Source organism: Calliphora vicina, chromosome 4 (genome assembly GCF_958450345.1).
Source record: "Calliphora vicina chromosome 4, idCalVici1.1, whole genome shotgun sequence".
Classification (NCBI taxonomy): domain Eukaryota; kingdom Metazoa; phylum Arthropoda; class Insecta; order Diptera; family Calliphoridae; genus Calliphora; species Calliphora vicina.
The window spans coordinates 88,241,947-88,266,576 of NC_088783.1; the positions used below are offsets into that span (position 1 = coordinate 88,241,947).

The 24,630-nt window shown below is 29.7% G+C and overlaps 1 protein-coding gene across 2 annotated transcripts in view; it reads left to right on the top strand.

Annotated features, from left to right (window-relative positions):
• LOC135958884 (general transcription factor 3C polypeptide 1) overlaps window positions 1-16,151 on the top strand; it is a 149,244-nt gene extending 133,093 nt beyond the window's left edge. For both annotated transcript variants that reach the window (XM_065509822.1, XM_065509823.1), the window contains 5 exons: window positions 14,022-14,758; window positions 14,814-14,967; window positions 15,031-15,407; window positions 15,478-15,749; window positions 15,815-16,151. In XM_065509822.1, the coding sequence (XP_065365894.1) occupies window positions 14,022-14,758; window positions 14,814-14,967; window positions 15,031-15,407; window positions 15,478-15,749; window positions 15,815-15,930 (1,656 nt within the window). In that variant the 3' untranslated portion in view covers window positions 15,931-16,151. The remainder of the gene's footprint in view (window positions 1-14,021; window positions 14,759-14,813; window positions 14,968-15,030; window positions 15,408-15,477; window positions 15,750-15,814) is intronic.
• The last annotated feature ends 8,479 nt before the right edge of the window (window positions 16,152-24,630 follow it).

Below are 24,630 nucleotides of genomic sequence, written 5' to 3' on the forward strand. Positions count from 1 at the left end.
AAGGTAGGGTCACACATGCCAAATATTTGCTCAAAAAAGCGTAACCAATTTTTTTATCACAAATTTGTTTGACATGTTTACTCTTACAAGTGTTTTGTAAGATCAAACAGCATCAAATAAAATAAAACTACATTTTTTGTTTTGAATCATCCTAAGTAAAATAAGTTTTTGACATAAATAAAAGAATTCAAATGCATTTTATTTAGTGGTTACGTCTTTATCGTCAAATATTTGTCATGTGTGACCCTACCTTTAGTAATCCAGATATAGGTAAAAAATAGGTCAAAAATCGAGGTTGTCCTAGTTTTTTCCTTATATCTCAGCCATTTGTGGACCGATTTACTCGATTAGAATTTCGGAAATATTGATGTATGAATCGTGTATGTAAGTTATTTGATTTCAACACACAGACGGACATGGCTATATCGATTCCGCTATCTATAACGATCCAGAATATATATACATTATGGGGTATATATATTCTGTGGAAATTACAAACGGAATGACAAATTTATATACATATACCCTTGCCACTCATGGTGAAGGGTATAACAAGTAACAGAGTTATATTCGGCTGTGCCGAATCTTATATACCCTTCAACAAAGTATACCTTTATATAAATACTAAATACAAGAACTACAGTGATGAAGGTTTGTGTATTGAAAAAAAAACAACAAACAAATATATTTATAACAAGTAAGAGTGCTATATTCGGCTGTGCCAAATCTTATATACCCTTCACCAAATTATACTTCAAAATTTTAAATATTTTTAGGTAAACAAAATTAAATTTTTTTTCCAGTTTTTTTCATTTTTTGGAAAAAAAATTTTTCGATTATTTTAATTTTTTTTTTTAATTTTAAAATTTAAATTTTTTTTTTTTTGTTTTTTAAATTTTTTTTTTTTAAAAAAAAATTCGGGTTAAAAATTTCCGATTGTGACCCATTGTAGGACCAACTTACTATGGTCTTATATACGTCGTTGCAAATGTCTTTGAAATATCTATCATTAGATATCCATATTGTCTATATTAATGTCTTAGTAATCCAGATATAGGTCAAAAATCGAGGTTGTCTTGGTTTTTTCCTCATATCTCAGCCATTTGTGGACCGATTTTGCTGATGAATAGCATAATTCTCGAAAGCATGTCTGATAGAATTATTGAAGATTTGGATCCCGAAGATATCTGGGGTCTTCAGAAAACTGATTTCAACAGACAGACGGACATGCCTTAATCGACTCCACTATCTATAAGGATCCAGAATATATATACCTTATAGGGTCGGAAATGAAAAATGTAGAAATTACAAACGGAATGACAAACTTATATATAACCTTCTCACGAAGGTGAAGGGTATAAATATATACGTCTTTACTCATGCAAAACACTTCATATACCAACAACATGAAGAAAATCATAAAACCGGGCAATCATATGTATTTACACTACGACTGCTTAGTGAAAAGTAACCAAATAAACAAAGCAAGTCTTGCACAATTGTATGTTGAAAAAAATAACAACAACAAAAATAATAAAAATAAACGAAACGCACTCAAATCCATACATATTATGCATGTGTGTGTTTGATTTGTAATTCTCATTTCATCTATTCGACATTGTAGATCAATGATGTTCATTTCATTGTGCTTTCGCGCTGAGTAACAACACACATATTCTTATTCTCTTTAAAGAGCATAACAAATGTCTAATTTTTTTAAGAAATTCATTAAGCATTGTTGTTGGTTGGTTTTTGGACGAAGCGTAGCAAACACATGCGTTTCAATTACAATTGAACACAAAACAACAAAGTCAGAAATAAATAAAAAATTTGAGAGAATTTCGGACGTATAATGTATATTCTTTTATTTCCTTAAAATTTAAATTACATTCATTTAATAAATTGGTTATATCTGGCAAAAATTCTAAATCTAAACATTCTTTATTTTGTTCTTATTTTAAGTGTTTGACATTATGTTTGCTGGGTAGCTCTCTCACCAATACATCTTCATTTTTATTTTTGAACATCACTGTTGTAGATTCTACATTGTAGAATCTACAACAGTAATGCGCAGCCCATACCACAATTGTGGAAAATAAAATCACACGTATTCTTATTCTCTTACATTTTAGTAGTCGTTGTCCACTCAACGAGACAACTAGGAATACGCATGAGCACTGGTGTATGACTTTTTCTTTATTTTTTCAGTTTTTGTATTTGTGTGTTGGTAGGTGCACTGAATAAAATAAAGAATTGAATGTGTTGGTGAGAGTAAGTGTATTGGTGAGAGGATTTATTTTTGCGAACCTCTGATCTACAACGTAGAATGTTGTTGTTGTGTGTGTGCTCATATGAGAACTCATTATAAACAACTCTCTCTAGTTGGGTGTTTATATTTCACTAGGATCGCCCGATGGCCGAAATTCGACCACTTTAAACGCTTTCTACTACTTTTATGGAAAGAATTAAAAAAAAAATTATGTTCTGCAAATCTAGAGAAAATAACCTTTTAAACCATATATGTTTCATCAATATTGGTGGACAATAACATACTTAAAAGTGTACCACAAAAAAACGTGTGGCCTATTTATATATAAGATATAAACACACAACTAAACTTGTATTTTCTTTTTATGTTATTATATACAAACATACATATGTACATGATTTCATGAAACACTAACAAAATACATGGTATATTTTTTTCCTTATATCTCAGCCATTTGTGGACCGATTTTCTCGATTTTAAATAGCAACCGAGCCGGGAGAATTCCGGAGATATTGATATATGAATCATGTATGTATGTTATTTGGGGGCTTCGGAAAGTTGATTTCAACACACAGATGGACATGGCTATATCTATTCCGCTATCTATAACGATACAGAATATATATACTTTATGGGGTCGCAAATGAAAAATGTGGAAATTACAAACGGAATGACAAACTTATATACATATACCCTTGCCACTCATGGTGAAGGGTATAATTATAAGAAAATTTTCATAAAGTTGTATTCATAATCGATTAATAGCTTAAAATACATTTAATAAACAATTGTTAAGTGTACAAATATTAAAGTATATTTAAACGTACTTTAAGGAATTCTTTTTACTTTTATCTTAAAAAAGTGGATTTTAAAGATAAATTTGGAATAATAGACGATACTATTGCAATTGCTAAACACAATTTCCACTCCGCTGGCGAATAAGTTCCAATTTAATAGTATATGATTTTGTTTGATATTCCTCCGGCAGTGAACTACATGAGGTTCACAAGTGAGTTTGATTGGCATTTTTGTCATTTACTTTTAACCTGCAACGCCATATAGTAATAAAATGTGTAAACATTGTAGAAGAAGGTCCACACAATCTGATATACCCACTCCGGAATTAACACATAAAAATTCATTAAATTTTTTTAAAATTTAACAAAATGTCAATAAAAATAAATTAATAAAACAAATTATAAAACAGTGATGTTTATTTTATCACAGAATATTCGTCATTCTAATACTTTTAATAATAATTGAAATAAACTGTATAAAAAAGTTTGTACATTAATATATTTTAGCTTAATATAAATTTACTAGAATCAGATATAAATTTTTTATCTAAAAATTAGTTGTTATCTTTAAAAATGTATTATTACTAAAAACAATCAATGAAAAAAAAGAAAATTAACGAATATTTTATACTAATTGAAAGCAACACTTACAATGAAAAAGGGGAAATAAATGAGGAAGAAGCATTGCCAGCTTAGACAAAAATCAGTACATTAGTTATTGTGCCTTTAACAAACGTTTATGAATACAATACTTTTATAAATGGTTTTTAAAGCTAAATGGTCTAATTCATAATAAAAACTTATTGTAGATTTAAAGCACAAATTTGTTAACAAACACTTTAGCTTTATAAACCTGATGATCTGGCCTAAGCAACCAGTGAAATGCGCATAGGAACTAGCTTATCCCCCAACAATAAATGTCAGTGAATTTAACAATCACCCCTATCGTGAAAAACATGTGAAATTTGTGTTCCCATGAAATATCCATTTCCCCTATACTTTTCATTCACAATAGTTAATTTTGTTCGTAGCAGCTGTTTATTGTTTACAAAATTTCATCTAAAACTTTCACAACATGAGGAATTTTTTCACGTGAACAAAGTTTATGAACGAAAAATGGGAAATGGGAACATATCTCATGTGAAATATTGATTCGCGATAGGGGTGAATAATTGGGAAATTTAGCACTATTCTTACTATAATACAATTATTTAATTTTTTCTTATTTACGACTTATTTATTATGAATTAGACCGAAAGTGTTTGTTAACAAAATTGTGTTTTAAATCTACAATAAGGTTTTTTTATGCATATAGCCGTAAGCTTTTAACACTTTACGTATATTATTTTTTCTTTAAATCTACTTTTTTTAAAAAGTACGGATCTCTATTTGGTATCGTACGTATAATAATCTGTGCTGACAGATTAAGTTTTAACTGTAAAAGTACAATAAGAAATCCAGGGTTATTTAGTAATATTATCTGTGTGACTGTATATCGTCGTCGAAAATCCAAAAGTACGTATCATTCCTGTGTCCAAAAATAACGATTTTATATCCATAATTCAAAATTACGTATCATCATGTGCATCATTTTCATAAATCAAAAGTACGTATCATCACACTTGTGTGATAAATGAAATCAAAATATTTGGCATTTATTTTTATTCTAATTGATTAGTATGGATTTCATCTATTCCATCTATTCGAAAACCATTGTTGTACCAATCATTACTTGCGATGAAAAATTTTTACGTTACAATATCTCGAAGCTTAGGAGATCGTATGTGAAGCCGACTCAACACCAAAGCCAAATATCCATGGCGCTAACGTAATTTTTTGTATTTGGTGGGAGCAAGAGTGTTCTATCTATGAAATCTGACCTGACCATCACTGGCACTGATGTCATATTTTTTCCAGCCCTCATCCCTATTTCCCTTTTTTTATCCCCAAAAATCCCCAAATACTCTAAAAAAATGTTGTTCTTTTTTAATTTAAAATTACATATTATTGTTGAATAAAATATTATTATATACTTAAATGTATACATACTACTTTAATTCAAATCATTTAAATTTATTGTTATTCCATTTAGTCAAAAGTAAAAATTAATTAGATTAATACAATATTTAATAATATTAAAAAATGCGTTATTTAAGTACTATTAGCCAATATTGACTATGTCAAAAATTTCGGTATCAAATTGTATTTGAGTTAAAAAGTTTCAACATTTCAGGAGATGGTTCGAACTTTTCACAGCAAATTGAATTATTTGTAATGTATGTTTAGTTTAGTCTAAGAAGAGCTTCTAATAGTTCATATTGCATTTTATTTCGTAGTTTTGTTTTAGTAAGATTCATTATTGAAAAAACACTTTCAACGCAAGCATTACTTGTTGGTACACAAAGAATATTTAAAACTAGTTTAGCAATCTCCTTGAATGGGTTTAAATCAGCAGAATATTTGTAAGAATAAACATTACACCAAAATACATTTAAATTTGTTCCAGACTCTTCTCCAAAACAATCGTTCCATTTTACAAATGGCATTTTTCTCCATTGTCATATAAATCTTTTGGGGTATTTATCTTTAATACAGGATTTAACATTTTAGCAATAGAACTAAAATTTGGTTGATCCATTGAATTACAGCATACACTTGGAGACAATTGCTTATATGTTTTAACGACTTTTAATTTTGCTTTTTTATATTCTTCTTCTTTCATATCATCTATTCACAAAGAATAATAACACAAAATTAGCACAACTTCAGAATTGTCAAAGTATAAATTATATGAAAAAATCTTTTTCAATATTATCCATAATGTTAGCAAATCCATTTTTAAATGTAAAAAATACAAAGTTGTAGATTTTTATCCTCCAAAATTCCCCAACAGATTTGGTTTATACCTAAAAACCCCCAGAGCCCCTAACCGAAAATTTTATCCACATTGGCTAAAAAAAATACTCTATTTGGGGATAAATCTAATCTGATAGCACTGATCACAGGGACCCTATACCGAACGCAACTGATTCGTTTGAAGCGAGCATTGGACGAAAAACGCCCAGAATATGCGACAATGCATGAAGCACTCTGCCACATGTTGCAATACCTGTTAAAAATTATTTAGAAAGAAGTGGTTGGGAAGTTTTGTCTCACCCGCTTTATGGTCCAGTCCGTACCCCGTCCGACTACTATTTCTTTCGATCGATGCAGAACGCACTCTCTGTAACCTACATAACTTCAAAAATATTTCGTAAAATATCTGGTTTTCTTCTGAAATAGGTTTGTTGTTGTGTTTTAAGCCCATATTCCATAATTGGTTTTTATATCTCAAATATTTTACATTTTATGACGTTTTTTGCTTCTCCTGTAAATTTGTTGTCACACTCAAATTGTATTTGCCCACGGACTTACAACTATATATCACACTCGTTACATATTGAAAATGTTATTTTTCTCTCGCTCTAAAAAGAGATTGAAAATGTCAAAAAATATAAAAAACAAACAATTAAAAAATAAATAAATTATAAGTTTTTATATTAAAAATATTAAAAACAAACAAATAAAAAAATCAATTATTTGTAGTTTGCTCTAACACTGTTTTTTTTTAATATTTAATATTAAAAACGGCGAGCGGGGATAGAAATCTAGGTGATTCCAGCGGAACTATCAAACTATCCATTTATATATGTCCGTCTGTCTTAAATACAAAACCACGTCCAAAATACACAACCAAATTCTTCTTAGGAGTTTGGTATTGAAATTCAGCAAAAGCTATAAATGTGATGCATTTTCACCAAACAATTTCCAATATTGCTTATTTTGTGTTTGCAGATATTATTGTTTTTGTTAGCTTGAACAAATTTGTTTAAACAATTTTCAGTTTTTTATTATTTTCATTTTAAATATTTCGAATGTCAACAACAAACAGTAAACAACTTTTTGACACTTTTTAACACAACATAAATAAACAAACAAAAATCACCTTCTGTACTCCCAATTCTACAACAAATACAAATTAACAAAAAACAACATTTATTTTGTTTTTGTAAAAATATTTTCAAGCTGTCAAACAGCAGACTGCAAAAATCAAAAACAGGGTAGAAAATAAATAAAGAAGTGCTATGTTCCTTTGATGGAGTGGCCTGCACAGTCCCCTGATTTAAACCCCATCTAAAATTTGTGGGCTGATGTTAAGAAGAAGCTATCCGAAGTCAAACCGACTAACAATAATGATCTTTGGGTCACAGTGCAACAGACCTGGCACTCCATTTCATTAGAGTATATCTAGAACTTGGCCAATTCCATGGGAAGACGCTGCAAAGCAGTTATTTCCAGCAAGGGTAACGATTTAAATATTAAAAACAGTACGTAAGAATAGCTACTCATATTACAACTACAGTAAACAATATTAATATAATTGCAATATTTTTGCTTTCAGGTCAAGATGTGTAGAGCTATTATTTTGACAGATTATTTTTTCAGATTTTTGGAAAAATTTAATTTTTTGTATTAATTTGAATTTAAATGAAATTCTATTCCTTTTTATCGTTTTTTATACATATTTTTTACATTTTGAATAAAATTAAAAAACCTTTTTTTTAATAAATAAGATTTTGTTACCTGTTTAAAATCATGTATACTAGTGGTGCTACTATTTTGACAGCAGCTGTATATGTTTTTGCACTGTCAATGCTATGATACAACGTCTGTATGCACTGTTTCAAGAATGATTAAAATCATTCGAATTATTTTTGTTTTCATGAATGAATTTTTCTATGTATGTATTACAATGCGTGTGAATGTGTGCGACCTATCGTGGGGTTTTTTCGCTTTTTTTGGAAGTGGTAAAGATTTTTATTTTGTAAAATAATAAAATCTTATTTCTAGAATTTTGAAATTCCTATACATACGAACCATAGAGCAGAAACTAGAAAAAAACTCAAACAAAATTACTAAAAATATTCGCAGTGTTTTTTTGTTTTCACATAGTTTTTTCTACTAATACCAAAGTATAACAAGTAGCCCAACTCTTTGACATCAGTACCCAAAGAATAACAAGAAGGGAAGCCTCTCATTTTTTCTACAATAACAACATCTCTCTCTTCTCACATACAAGAAGTATGTGAATTCAACACACTTAAGAGAGAGAGATTTAACTTCAAAACTTTTTCTTGAAAATTGCACAAAATTGCAATTCTAACACACACTTTCACCATCACATAATATTTTTATTATTTTTTTCCACACATTTAAACCATTTAAATAACCGAAACGTGTATATTTCGCACAAACGAAAAAAATATGTTTTTAATAAAAACTAAAAAAATCACATTTGTAAAATTTCGTATTGGAAATTAATAATAAAATTCAAATAAACTTAATTTTTGCAGAAATTATGGAAAAAAATCTATAATAGTTTGAGAATTGTTTGAATTTTTAAATTTAATTGTAATAAAATTTTGTTACAACGCCTTTTTACAACTCTGTGTGTTTGAGGAGTGTGGTGAAAGTGGTTTGAAAACCAATACAATAAATAAAATGATTCCAATAACCGAGAGTCGGACTACTTGGTAACTTTGACTAATACATTCTCACCACTTAGGTCTTTGACAATTGAGTTAGGTCTTTGACAGGAGAGTTTCCGCTCTATGTCTATTCTCTATGATAAGTATACTAAGTAGTCTGACTCTCAATTTTTTTTAAATTCTCTCTCACATATACGTATACCGTGTGAGTTCAGAGAAATGTTAACAAATGAAATTTTAAATTTTCATAAAATAACGTTTTTTTTACACATTATTACTTTAACCGTATTATTTTATATTTTTTTAAACACTTTTAGCATACTTTCATTGTTAAAAATATTCTATTTTGCACAAATCAAGAAATTTTTTTTTGTGGAATTTGAGATGTAATTTTTTGTTATTGTAGAATTTAAACTATAGGACAGAGTTCCAGTTTTTGGTATTGAAAATTCATACAAAACTAAATTTAAAACACTTTTATAAAACTCTGTTACCTGGAGAAAATTTAAAAGCTACCAACACATGTGTAATTTTGTTACTAACACATATGTATTTAGACTTGGGTACTTTTTCACTAACACATGTTTAGAGTTATGTACTGCTGTCAAAGACTCGGACTACTTGTTATACTTCGATACGAACATTTAATAATAAAAAACTCAGTGTACACTACTTCATTGTGACCTGAAATCTCAAAACTTTTATTCAATGTTGTATGTTCTACAGATATGTTAACTGCTGTTAATATAAAATAGAAAGCAACTTTAAACCAGCCGTTAAAACCGATATATTTGAATTCATGTACAATTTCGTAACAATATATTTGGTCATTTAAGACTCTGAGAATAAAAAATTAAATTAAATTTAAAAATATCGACATTTCAAAATGCTGATTAATAAATACACATTTGTAATTTTTGAAGGAAAAATTTGAACAAGATGTTTTTGTATTGTAATAATAGAGCTCTGTAGCTCGTGGACGATTTCAGATATCTTATTGGAATTTAACATAGAACTGAAGTGTTTCTGAGTTGATGAATGCTTTATTTACAATGGTGTACTTCAATTACATATACGAGCTCAAACATTTTTTTTTATTAGAGAAAAAAGGAAAAACTGTAAACAATTTTTTTATGAAAGGTTTCTTTTATTATTTAAAATTTTATCAGAAATATAACTGATATTTATAAAAAAATGTTCGGAAAACTTTGAACAAGTCTGCCAAAAATTAAAAAAAGATATAACATGTAACGATATTTGGATAATTAACTTTTGGTGTTTTTTTTTAATTTTGTAGATTACCAACTTTGGGGAAAAATAAGAATCAACTCAGAAACACAGTTTTCACACTGTAAAAAATTCCAATAGGATTCAATAGCTACCGAATTATTTCAAACCACTGTGTGATGTTACTCCATTATACTTCACAAACTTATATTACTCACCACTTGTAGTAGTTTGATTTGTTCTCAATTACTTTTTATATACCGGAGGCGTCTTCCTACAATTTCCAGAATTTTCTAGCAGAACATTCTAAACTGTTCTATGGTTTGTGGTGTTGGTAACACATAAACATCATAAACATACAGAATATTAACACCAACGCTGCAATTTCTTAACAATATTAAATTTTAATGTTTATGTTGGCTATGAAATTTATTCTTCATTGAAAGAAATGTACATTTAACCCGATTAATGGTGATGCCGCTCAGTGGTATGAGAAACAAAAAAGAGGGAAATAAATCTGTAACTTCTAAACCCTTAGCGGTACCAGGGGTCCCTAAAGTAGGACACCCTACTCCAGTTTTTTGATGACTGCGGTTCCAAATATTTCCCGATTTTCTCCAATTTTTATAGGATTATCAACAAATGTATATATCAAATAAAGAAAGAATTGGTTAAAAATCACGGCTTAGTCCAAAGTTACATGCATTTTTTTATTTTAAAAAAATATTTTAAATTTTGGGCTACATATGGAATATTTGAAATCGGATGCGAAACAAAAAAATGGCACGTGTTTAAAAATTTTACATGTCGAAAAAATGGCGATTTTTCTCTATTTTTTGGGAAAAAAGTACTTTAATTCTTTTTAAGTTATCTAAAAAAAATCTAAGAATTTGAATTTGTACTTTTTGAAAAGCTAACTTTACATCAAATATTTTAAATGAAAACAAATTATAACTTTTGATACCGAGGGGACCATGTCCATTCAAAAAATGCCTATTTTTTATGTAAAATTCAACTTTAGAGCAAAAATTCTCAAATCGCATAGTCGATATCAAATTATAATAATCTATTTTAGATGGCCCAATATGTTCTTAATTATTTTGTAAAGGGTTCCGATAAACCCGCACCTAGTATGAAAAACCAAAAAATCCCATTTTTGGAATTTTTCAATACTTTTTTGGGAATTGCGGGATTCCTGATTACAAATTTCAAAATTTGGGGCTCAAAGTAAGGTACCTTCGACATGTAAAATTTTTAAACACGTGCTATTTTTTTGTTTCCCATCCGATTTAAAATATTCCATATGTAGCCCAAAATTTAAAATATTTTTTTAAAATAATTTTTTTTTTAGTATTTTACTTGTATAGTTTTATTTATATAAATTAACTTGAAAACAAACAACATATTTAATTATATTCTGAAAAAAGGGAACAAAATTAAAAGCATCCTGTTTACAGTTATTTTATTTTAAAATTCTGTTAATTTTTTACAATTTCTTTTCCTAAGTTTTTCGCATAATTACTTTTTTCAAAGTTAACGAAAATGGCTAAAGTTAAGATTTGTGAAAATATTCAATAAATAAATCAGCAGTTTCAAAAATTATAATGAAATTTCGTGAGACCTTTAGGTGGAAGACCTCGTAAGACTACTCCTAGACAAGATAATTTAATAGCGAGAGAGTTCAAGAAATTCCCAAAAATAACTCCTCGAGAGGTTGTTAATAGCCTAAAATTAGAAATAAGTACCCGAACAGTTAATCGCTGGGCAAATGAGGCTGGTCTTGGTTGCTATCGTCCTGTGAAAAAACCACTCATTTCTAAAAAGAACCGTTCTGCTCGTCTACAATTTGCCAGGGATCATTTAAACTGGTCGATACAGAAATGGAATACTGTCCTCTTTTCCGACGAATCCAAATACAATTTAAGAGGCAGTGATGGGAGAACATTTGTAAGACGATCAAGGGGAAAAAGATTAGATCCAAAGTACACAAATAAGACTGTAAAGTTTGGCGGTGGCAATATTATGGTATGGGGTTGTTTTTCAGGGCAAGGTATGTTACCAATTCATATTATAAAAGATACCATGACAGGTATAGGATACAGAACCATATTAAACGATGTTATGTATCCATATGCTGAGGAAAATATGCCCCTTGTTTGGAGATTCCAACACGACAACGACCCGAAACACACCTCTAGGGTTGTAACCGAGTGGTTACAATCCAACGAGGTACGTGTTTTGAAGTGGCCTGTCCAATCGCCAGATCTCAATCCCATAGAAAATCTAGGGGAAATTGTAGATCGTAAAATAAGGACCCAAAATTACACCAGGAAGGAAGATTTATCGGAGGCGGTTATAAGGGAATGGCAAAATATTTCAAAGGAGACCATTGACTCTTTAATTGGTTCAATGCATCGTCGATGTGTAGCAGTTATAAAAAATAAGGGATACCCAACAAAATATTGAGTTATTGCAAAGTTTAGACCATATTTCTTAAAATAATACCTAAGTTTCCATTGCTTTATCAATGCCGTAATAAAGAAATCTTTTAATTTTGTTTTCTCATTTTTAGAATTTAATTAATTATGTCCTTTGTTTTTTGTTAAATTAAGTTAATAAAAGTATACAAATAAACTACTACAAAAATGTTAAAATTTTTTAAAAAATTATTTCAAATTTTAGGCCACTAATGAAATATTTCCATTGTTTTGTCAACCACTGTATATCAATGGATAGAGGATTTTGTCTACTTTTCAATAATGTATATAACTTTTGACAATTAAAAAATTCTTGGAATACTTTTTTGAAAAATATGACAAAAAATGCTTATTATTGAGTTTTTGCATAGATAAAAATTTTTCAAATTGAAATAAAATTTTTATTTATGAATATTTGTTAATGAAATTTCACAGTTATGTAGATTTCTTTATTCAAAATGGAAAAATAAAAAGCAAATTTTGAAATTTGTTATCAAGTATTGCGCAATTCCCAAAAAAGTCTTGAAAAATTCCAAAAATGGGATTTTTTGTTTTTTGGCTATAATATCCATACGGGTTATCGGAACCCTTTACAAAATAATTAAGAACATATTGGGCCATCTAAAACAGTTTACTACATTTTGATATCGACTATGCGATTTGAGAATGTTTGCCCTAAAGTTGAATTTTACATAAAATATAGGCATTTTTTGAATAGACCTGGTCCCCTCGGTATCAAAAATTATAATTTTTTTATCATTTAAAATATTTGATGTAAAGTTAAATTTTCAAAAAGTTCAAATTCATTATACATCCTCTTAGAAATTCTTTAGGTAACTTAAAAAAAATAAAAGTACTTTATACCCAAAAAAATAGCGAAAAATCGCATTTTTTTAAATTTTTAAATTCAAATGCATGTAACTTTGGATTCAGTCATGATTTTTAAACAATTTCTTTATTTGATATATACATCTGGTGTTAGTCCTATAAAATAAAAATGGAGAAAATTTGGAAATATTTGGAATCGCGGTCACCAAAAAACCGGAGTAGGGTGGGTAAAAATGTTGAAAATTTAATTTTAAAATGTGAATATCTCCTTAGCTATAAAAGATAATTGATAGCTACGACGAGGTTTTATGTAGTGCTCGATGAGAAGATTCTATGGGTGTAACGAAGAAATTGGATAATTTTTAAAATTGAACATACCCGAGGTGTCCTACTTTGGGGACCCCTGGCCCTGCTCCTGGTGGGCTCATGAGGTCCAAATTCAAAACTTAAACTCGACAACACTTCCTCTTTGCGCATGTGAAATTGGACTAAGGGTTTAGAAGTTACAGATTTTTTTCCATCTTTTTTTTTCTCATACCACTGTGCGCCGGTCTCACGCACTAATATTTAACTTTTTTCTAAAATTTATGCGCTTTGACAATAAAACAAAGGTATTTACTTCGATATTAAAGTCCACAAAATGTTTTAAAAACAGTAACGGAGAATAAAGTTATTCGATTTTTTAACACACAATCGGTCTGACAGACTATAGGTCACCATTGGCGTGTTAATATATGGGAGCTAAGCATTCATTTTTCGCTGGGAATTGCGTAAATTTATATCCATTTAAATATTTCAACATGACAAATTAGTTTAATATTTTAATTTAACTCCTTGGATTAATATGTATGTATATTTTAGCATCAAATAACAATTGTAAAATTTCAAATTTCAGGCTCGTGTTAAATTTCATCCTGCAAATCTTAGTTATAAAATTCATTATACTCCCTATGATTTTATATCAAAACTACCATCTAGATATCTGCATTTCTTTTGTGCATTAGATTTTCTAGAAAAAGAGATTGAGATCAATTTTTCAAAACTTCAACGTGAAGACGATGATGGTCACATTGTAATCGAGTGTCCATTCAAGTGTATTTTTGAAAATGGAGATTATGTTGCCGAAATTGCACGTATTGTGGAGGAAAAGAAGACCATAATAAACTCCCTAACGGAAATGGCACCGCAAAAACTCTTAAATCTGGCCACAAGCGGCTTATCGATGAAGGTATACAATTCAAATATATTGACACTGGTGCGGATGCTGGAGTCTTATTGGCATGAAAAAGAATCTCAATATGAACGTAAAGACCTTGGTAAACATCCCAGTAATTTGAAGTGTCAAAAATCTATAGATTGGTGTCAGCTCTGCAATGATATACTCATGTTTAATGCCAACTCTGATGATTTTGATAAAACGGAAGAATACGAGCCAACCTTAAACAAAGAAGAACGTGTCATAAGAGCTCAAGACGTGTTTGTAGTAAATCTTCCTACTATACAAATTAATGTTAATGATGAACTTAAGAATGATACAGATACTACTACATCTCATAATAAGGACTTAATTATTCCGAAAAAAATATTAGAACCGGAACTACAAAGAGAAGCTATTTTAAAAAAAGTCCTCGAGTAAGTAGTTGTATGTTCAAAATCATTCAAAATTTTACTTTCTTTACGATTTTAGAGATTCACTTTGGAAGTACACAGACAACAGTTTGGAAATTATTAAGCAAAAGCTGAATCATTTGGGTTTCAACGAAATGGAACAAAAACATTTAGAAGATATTCATAACTTTATAGAAAGACATTCGTTGGGTGTGTCAATTTCTAGTCTTATGGTAAACTATTTGGCTTTAAGTACAGGAGAAATATGTACGTTAAGATTTTTTACTTATTTTCAGGCTGAATTTCCATATGAAAACTTCCTTTTCAAAGCATTACATATACTATCGTCCGAATTTTTAATAAAGCGAGTTGGCATTTCCTCTTTTATGTACGTCCATAAAAATCACATACGTTCTTGGGTTGTACATACTTTTAACTTGAAAAGATTGGATCGGGAAAATATAGGTGGATCTACCTCTGCTATTAAGAGGTCATTCAACCAAGAAGAAAGTGTAAGCTCAGAGGAAAGTTGCGAAATAAAATCAAAAAGATCTAAAACTGCAAGCGGCGATGGACACTCCGAAGAACGAACTAAACGTACACCTAAACCAGTTAAACGTTTTGATGCGACACAATTGGAAAAGGAAAATTCTAGTACTAATCTTAAAGAAAGGTAATATTCTAAGTACATATATACATAATATCAGTTTTTACATTTAAACGAGATTCAATATTTGTTCTAGGGATGTTATTGCCATGAAACCAGTTCCATGGATACGTTTAAATGGATCCATTAATCGCCGAGTCTTAGATAGGTGGTTGGGATCTATACTTTCCGAATGTATTGCTCGTAATGGCTGTAGCACTTACTATATTTGCAAAAGATTTTCACTCTTTGTACCAGTGGATATTTTTTTGCTTTTAGAAATACTGTGTGATTTAAAGTGTGTTTCATTAATTCACATTCATCAACCAGAAGTCGATATATTTTCAAACTATGAGAATATCAAAGAGAGTAAGTAAAAGTAATATAGGTAATGTTTATTTTATTTATCTAATTAATATTTTCACAATTTCCAGAGACCGTTTCATTTGTATATGATGCAGAAAGTACATATATTAAAGCGTATGGCGATGCTACAATGCGTTTATCCTTATTCATTGGTGATAAAAAGTATAGTACCGAATTAATTTAGTAGGCACTTAAAAAAACACTTTAAAAATAATGATATAACAATTTATTTATTTAACTACCGCAGATGAAAAACTCATTTGTATATGCTCATTTTGTTTTTAGTCCCGCATTAAGTCACTTGATTCTTAATTTCATTTATTGCTTATTAAATATTATAAAAATTATATAAAAATGTTATACATTATAAACAATAATGTTAATAAAATATTTGTGCCGAATTTAGCTATCTTTGGTTTTTGTCTCTCATAGAATATACATTTTCTAATCCGAAATTCGGATTTTAGCATTGTTGTTATCTACAATGAATATGTGACGATAGAATACAATATTATTCCTACGTTATATTTGATTTATAACTCTGACTTGCATACGTGCGATAACTTTACATTCTACATATGCTGATGATACCGCCATTACTAGCTCACACGAAAACCCACTCGTAGCATCTAAAATTACCTCGTACGTGTGGAGACATGGTTGAAAAACTGGCGAATAATGGTGAATGAGCTGAAAAGTAAACGTGTTACACTCACCTACCTTGGTATTCAAATAGACGGCTTACTTTGTGCCGTCACATAGATACCAAGAGACTTCACATGATGCTAAAAGCCTTTAGCTTTCATTGGTTAATCAGTGATCAATCAAAATTAAGCCTTGAATATAAAGCCATCCTGTATAAGACCGTTTTAAAACCAATTTAGACATGGAATTCAGTTATGGGGAATGGCTAGCAACACCAGTATTGATCTTATACAGAGAGCACAATCTAAAATTCTTATGACCATGACGGGAGCTCCATGGTAATAAGAAATGAAAACATCCACAGTGACTTGGAAGTGCTATTGGTAAAGAAAGAGTTTAAGAAAGTCCGTAAGAAATATATTGTAAAACTGCGAAACCATCCCAACCCGCTTGCAAGACAACTTGTGCAGAGCCAAACCCGATCAAGACTCCGTAGAACCACCCCGCTAAGATGAGTTCCATATATCCTTGAAGGCTCTCTTGTTAGAGAGCACCTAGTTTTAATTTTAATTATAAGATTTAAATACTTTGGTTGGGCCTATAAAAGGCAGATTCAATAAATCACAGATTATTACAGATATGAATCAGCTGTTTTACAAATATGGCAACCAAAAAACAAACAATAAATAAATGTCAAAATGGTGGTGGTTTGAAAAGACGGACAAATATGTATATAATAATATTTGTTTGTCTCTATTTCAAAATACGTTACTATGAATTTATGTTTTTCAAAAAAAAAATTAAATGTTTGTCAATAAATAAAATATAAATTTGTGTAAAAACAAAATTATGTTAAAAAGAAAACCAATTAAAAACGCAAATTTCACAGGGAATGGCGAAAAAGTATTCAAAAGAAACTTTTCACATTTTGTTAAAATGTTGTGTTATAAGTTTGTGATTTGTGCGATGTTTGTAATAGGAATTTTGTGCAATTTTCTAGCTATCTGTAGCCGACGTGTAACTGCTTTGTTTATGAGAATGATTTCGTAGGACGTGTTGTACATTTCTACATATTATACTTTTGGGTTTCTTAACACGTTAACTGGGACTGAGGATTGCCTCATACGTCAGCTTTTATAGGGTAATCTCCAATCTATATCTTTTAAAATGTTTTTTTAATAGCCCGCATATGGGCTGTGGACTTAATGAAACAAAAATCTCCTATAAATCGCTTTCAGAGTCCACAGACCAAATGTGTGCTTGAAAATTGTTTGGATGAACAGCCCACATATGTGCTGTGGACTGCTGGCGTTTTCCGTTCATAGCCCATATATGGGCTGTGGACTGTTTTGAAAATTTTTACAACAAACTAACATTTTCCATGTATTGTTTCAACTGCACAAAGTTTTTGAGTTCACAAATTTTATCATATTTTTTATTTACATACAAAAATAAATAAAATATTTCTTCCTCAATGTTTATTTTTGTTTTAAGTTTCATACAGTCATATAGTTGGTCTCTCACACTCGTTGCTTATATTGAAAATTATATTTTTGTTCTCGCTCTGTAAACCACGACCATAATAAAATGGTTTTAAACGTCAATATAACCATACGGTGCGAAATTACTTATTTGACACCTATCATTAGTTGCATATCTGTATAATCTGTGCAATAAATAAATAAAGAGTAATAAAAAAAATATTGAGGGTATTCATTTAAAAAAAAATGGAAAATTACACTCTGATTTTTTTAGTTTTAAAAAACAAAAACAAGAAAAAAAATCAAAAAAAAAGTTGTATCTTTTTTGTGGAATTTTGTTCAAGTTTTTGTTGTGTAAAAGTGTAAAAAAATCAGAGTGTAATTTTCCATTTTTTTTAAATGAATAACATACATTATTTATTTTTTCTAAAAGCCATTATTAATTATGGGCTCAACCTTAGCAAAGTTGCTTCTGAGTTTTCAATTGAAATTTTCTGAATTTCAAACGAAAAATCTTATTTTCAATTGAGCTTCTCTGAATTTAAAGTAAAAATTCTAAATTTCAATTGTTCTTTTCCGTATTTAAAATGAAAATCCTCATTTTCAATTTTTCTTTTCCGAATTATAAATCAAAATTCTCATTATTAATTGTTCTTTTCCGTATTAGAAAATAAAAATCTTATTTTCAATTGGGGTTTTCGGAAATTCAAATGAAAATTCTCATTTTAAATTTTTCTTTTCCGAATTATAAATGAAAATTCTCATTATCAATAGTTCTTTTCCGAATTTAAAATTAAAAATCTCATTTTCAATTGGGATTTTCTGAATATCAAATGAAAAATCTCAATTCCAATTGATCTTTTCTGAATTGGATTGAATTGAAAAGTTCTCATTTTCAATTGAAGAAGGTGTGCAACTGAAAGTAAGCTTAGAGTAAAATAAATACTCTCTCCCAAAACAACCATATTTATGAAATTTGAGGCAATCATGTAACTACAGAGAATTTGATTGGAACAATCGTTTTATTGTCCCCTAAATTAGCACAATAAAAATTGTAACAAATTGGTACACTGCGGCAATCGTGTAACCCTAGCTTTAGGATTTTGACAACATACTTAGGTTTTTTGTCTCTTAGTAACGCTTCAATGTACATATATTTTATTCTATGATTAAGGAGTTGTTTTGTTTTTGTTGTAGGTTGATTCTTTAGTTTTGTAATTTGTTTCGATGTTATGTGTTTTGTTTATTTGTTTGGATTGGGCTGCTTTCCCTATATCTGCGACGAGCTTCTCCTATAATGCAATATTTTTTTTTTAATATCTCTTTCATTCGTATAAAACAAAGGCAGTTGATGCCAGATATTCGGGTGCATTTTTCTGGTGAGTATATAATGGTCCACATTACACTTATACCACCCAACGTCTATAGTTCGTCACCTAAAATGCAAAACAGCGTATCATCAAAAAATTCGAAATTGGTTTTATTATTGATTACGATTAACTACACATATTACATATGTGTACAAAAATAACCATAATTGAAACTAAAGTATTATCAAGTTTATGATTTTCTTAAACAAAATAACGTATACGCTTTGAGTAATTAATTAATAAATCATTTTTACCTTATTTTTGGTAGTATCCATATTTTTTTTTAAATAAATTTGTTGCAATTGAATATTTTTTGCAGTCTTAATAAAAATTTAATGAAGAACCTTTTTTAGTTTAAAAAAGTAGTTGTTAGTAATTAAAATAAAAAAAACTTAAAATAATCTACTGCTTTTATCTATGGGGCATTTCACGTCAAGTGAACCAACTTTTGAAATCGATGTCTTCCGATAGCGTTGAAATTTGCACCAATGTTAGTTCTATTGGATAGTAATTCGGACACCATTTTTCAACAAGATCGGTCAAGAACTCTCTGAGTTATAGGAGGTCAAAATTTGACATTTTGGCCAAACAGGTGTTTTTTTATCCATATAACTTATTACCTATTGTTCTTAGCAAAATGTGTCCCAAATAGTTTAGATAGCTATTTATGCAATCTTTCGACAAAAAAAAATTAAAAAAATTTAATAAAATATTTTTTATTTTTTTTTTTAAAATCAAAAATATTTTTGACTTTTTTTTCAAAATGGGCCCTTTTTATTTTTTTTTTTTTATTTTTTTTAAGAAAGCTTAGGTCTTTTCCTAAGCGACCTATATGGTCGCTTAGTGGGATGCGAGTGGGATATCTATCAAAAAAAATATTTTGTAACTCAAGATTTAAAATTTTTGAATTTTTTTGCAAAATCAAAAACTTTGTTGACTTTTTTTTAAAAAATGGACCAATTTTTTTTTTTGCTCAGAAGAAAGCTTATGTGTAGGGGGCGGATTTATATGCAAATGCATGTTTTTTCTCGAACGTCCAAATACAATGTAGACCAATTATCTATCCGAATCGCACATTTTGCTGCAAAATGGCATCGATTTGTTAGTGCATATTTTTGCATATTTTATTGATAATGCATATTTTGTTGTATTTTACTTCAAAATGCATATTTATATGCATATTATGCCAATTTTTAATAAAAATATAATTTTTTGTCATTAATATATTATTTCGACAACAATTTTTTTTGTGGAATTTATTATAGAAATAGCAGTAGATAACATTTACTAACTAACTTCTTTCGACATCGAGAAACTGGCATTAAGTTCTTCATTTCTTTAACAGTAATTGAAAATTATCATTTCAAAACATTTTTCTTCAAAAAAGTTTAGTTTTTTTAAGTATCAAAAATTCATTAAATGTATCGAAAAACATTCATATTTGTTTTAATTGCAAATTCGATTTATAAGAGATTTCGTTATCGAAAGATTCACATACACAGTTACCGCTCCTGACAGTCATTTCTACGAGACTGTCGTAAACTAGTGATTTTGTATAACTTAGAGACACTATAGATTACATAGAGACACTTAAGTGATAATTGTCTTTATGCTAGATTCCATGGGATGTATAAAGTAACCAATTGACTTCTCTCTGCATTACAAATAGCATGTCAAATGACCCAAAATATATAAATTGGAGTCAGCCAAGTGATCAGATATTATTTCCCTCTATAAGGGATACATTTACTAATTGCTTGGTTATTATGAGATATAAATTCAGAAGCTATACAGATTATGGCTTTAAACAAGTATTCATACCAAGATATTACAATTAATATATAGTCCATCGTTTTTTCAGAAGAAAAATTATTTTCAAAATAGTTTTAGAACTTTAATTGTTTAATTCCTGGTATAATTTAAAGAGTTCTAACTGCTGGCAACAGTGTTGTGTATTTTTTTGGACATTTCGAATTCCATACTTAATTATTTTATGTTTCTGCACAAAAATATAAGTGCATATTTTTAAAATTTTTGGGTCATATTTTGATTTTTTTGAAGCATATTTTAGGCGCATATTTTCCAATAATAAATGCATGAAAATCCGCCCCCTACTTATGTGTTTTCCTTTAACACCCTTTTTGTCGCTTAGTGGGATGCGAGTGGGATATCTATAAAAAAAATGTTTTGTAACTCAAGACATACAATTTTTTACTTTTTTTTGAAAAATCAAAAACCTTTTTGACTTTTTTTTTCCAAAATGGACTCTTTTTTTATTAATTTTTTTTTCTCAAAAGAAAGCTTAGGTCTTTTCCTTTAAAACCTTTTTGGTCGCTTAGTGGGATGCGAGTGGGATATCTATCAAAATAAATGTTTTGTAACTCAAGACAAATGTTTTTAAATTGATTTTTTTCATATTTGTGTGTAAGTGTTTCTAAAACCTTAAAAATAAAAACCACAACAACTGACCGATAATAGCCACTGGAGGGGTGCAATATGAGGCCGACCGCTATTAATTTTCCACCCCCAAAATTTGTCTGAGTTTTGTATCTTGCGGCTTTTTTAGTCAATCCTAGAGGTAGTTTTCAGCGCACGTGATTTTCATTGTTAAAATATCAGGTGCCCCAGAAACAAATTTTTGGAATCAAGTGGAAATATTTTATGGCCCTTCTCCGAAGTACCAGTTTATTTATTATTTTATGACATTTGACTTTAAGAAGTGGGTGGAGAGGTAGAAGTTGACAGGTAGGTTATTTATATGGTGGTTTATTTTTATTATTATTTGTAACATTTGGTTAAACTAGGTACTTTAGTATGTAAGCCCTTCTTGACCCTAATAAAAGATTTTAGACTCATTCATTAAAACGTACTACCTATATGATCTTAAAAAACTATTTATTGTCATTCTGAAGACATACGGAAATCAGTTTTTTAGAAACAGCGTTAAAGTTAAGACGTGTGTTATTTACATAAATACTTACAAAATTCAAAATGTCTACGACTTCTAAAAAGGCTAAGGTTGAAAATGAAGTTTATTAGTCTTTTTGTTTTAATCCCTTTAACAAAATGAAGCACAGATCATCAGATATGCGAAATATTTCCGACGGCTTATTAAAAAAATTCCCTACGCTGTCAAAACGATTGAAAATTTGTGGATCATGCAGGAAAGAGCTCGGAAAGTTGAACGAATTACCGAATTTGAATAGTAATGAGCCTTGCGTTGAAGTTATTCCAGATGAAGACAAAAGTAATTCCGAGAATGAAGACAGAACTGTTGATGATGATGGTTATTCTAACTTTTCAAATTCAACGAATGAGTGTCGAAACCAATACCATAAGGATGCAGTACTTCTACTGCATCCTTATGGTATTGGTATTGGTATCTTGAACAAATAAAAGAGAAATACAAAACGTCACAGAGTGAAGCTGAAAGAATTCAACTTCTCACGCTTGCACCAAGAACATGGAGTTCTGCAAAAACAATGACTGAGTTTGGAACGTCTCAACGAAAAGCAAGAATTGCTAAACAATTGGTTGCTGAGCATGGGATTCTCACACTCCCAAACAAAAAGAAGGGAAAAACTTTGGAGTGCGATACTAAATCTCTAATAACTCAGTTTTATCAGCGAGATGATATGAGTCGCCTGATGCCAGGGATGAAAGACTGGATGTCTGTACGAATCGATGGCAAGAAAGTTCAAATGCAGAAGAGAATGGTTCTCTGTAACCTGAATGAATTATTAGCAACATTTCAATCTGAATACGAGGAAGTCAAAATTGGATTCACAAAATTTACACAACTGAGGCCAAAACATTGCGTTTTGGCAGGAAGCAGCGGAACTCACACAGTATGTGTTTGTATTTATCATGAAAATGTTAAATTGATGTTGAAGGAAATCAACTTAAATTACTTAAAAGATGATTCATCAGAAGATTTACACCATTACCGCGATTGCCTTAAATTGACTATGTGTCCTAATGCTACAACTTCTTGCCACTTAGGTGAATGTTCGAATTGCCCGGAAACCACATCCATCAAAGAAAATTTAATCAACTCTTTTGACCGAGAATGTATTGAGGAGTTAAAATTTTAATCTTGGCTTCAGACTGAAAGATGCACACTGAAAACCATAATTTTAAATGTGGATGATTTTGTGGAAGAACTGTGTAGAGGATTGCTAAATTTGAGAACCCATGACTTTTTAGTCAAAGAGCAGTGGTCATTCTTCAAGGACTTGAAAACACATTTGAAGTCTGTTGAATTCATTATTTCATTTGATTTCGCAGAGAACTATAAATATGTTCTTCAGGATTCCATACAAGCATTCCACTTCAATAACGACCAAGCAACTATATTCACAGTAGTTATTTACTACATGAAAGAAGAAAACCTGGAACACAAAAGTATGGCAATCATATCCGACGATTTAAAACATGACACCGTTGCAGTTTAGGAGTACCAGAAGATAATACTAAATTATCTAAAATCAAAATTTAGAGTAGAAAAGGTATACTACGTTTCGGACGGAGCTCGTCAACATTTAAAAAAAAAAAGTAGCTTCGCAAATCTTACAGCTCATGAAAAAGATTTTGGAATGCCAGCTGAGTGGCATTTTCATCCTACTGCTCATGGTAAAGGAGCATGTGATGGTATTGGAGCAAACCTCAAAAGAAATGCAGCGAAGTATAGCCTCCAGTGCTCTCATCAAGATCGCATCTTAGATGCGACTGCTTTATTCCATTGGGCAAAGAATTATTGTAAAGAAACTAAAATAGTTTTTAGTAGCAAAACATTTTTTGTATAGATATCCCACTCGCATCCCACTAAGCGACAAAAAGGGTGTTAAAGGAAAACACATAAGCTTTCTTCTGAGCAAAAAAAATGGGTTCATTTTTATAAAAAAAGTCAACAAAGTTTTTGATTTTGCAAAAAAATTCAAAAATTTTAAATCTTGAGTTACAAAATATTTTTTTTGATAGATATCCCACTCGCATCCCACTAAGCGACCATATAGGTCGCTTAGGAAAAGACCTAAGCTTTCTTAAAAAAAATAAAAAAAAAAAATAAAAAGGGCCCATTTTGAAAAAAAAGTCAAAAATATTTTTGATTTAAAAAAAAAAATCAAAAATATTTTATTAAATTTTTTTAATTTTTTTTTCGAAAGATTGCATAAATAGCTATCTAAACTATTTGGGACACATTTTGCTAAGAACAATAGGTAATAAGTTATATGGATAAAAAAAAACACCTGTTTGGCCAAAATGTCAAATTTTGACCTCCTATAACTCAGAGAGTTCTTGACCGATCTTGTTGAAAAATGGTGTCCGAATTACTATTACCAATAGAACTAACATTGGTGCAAATTTCATCGCGATCGGAAGACATCG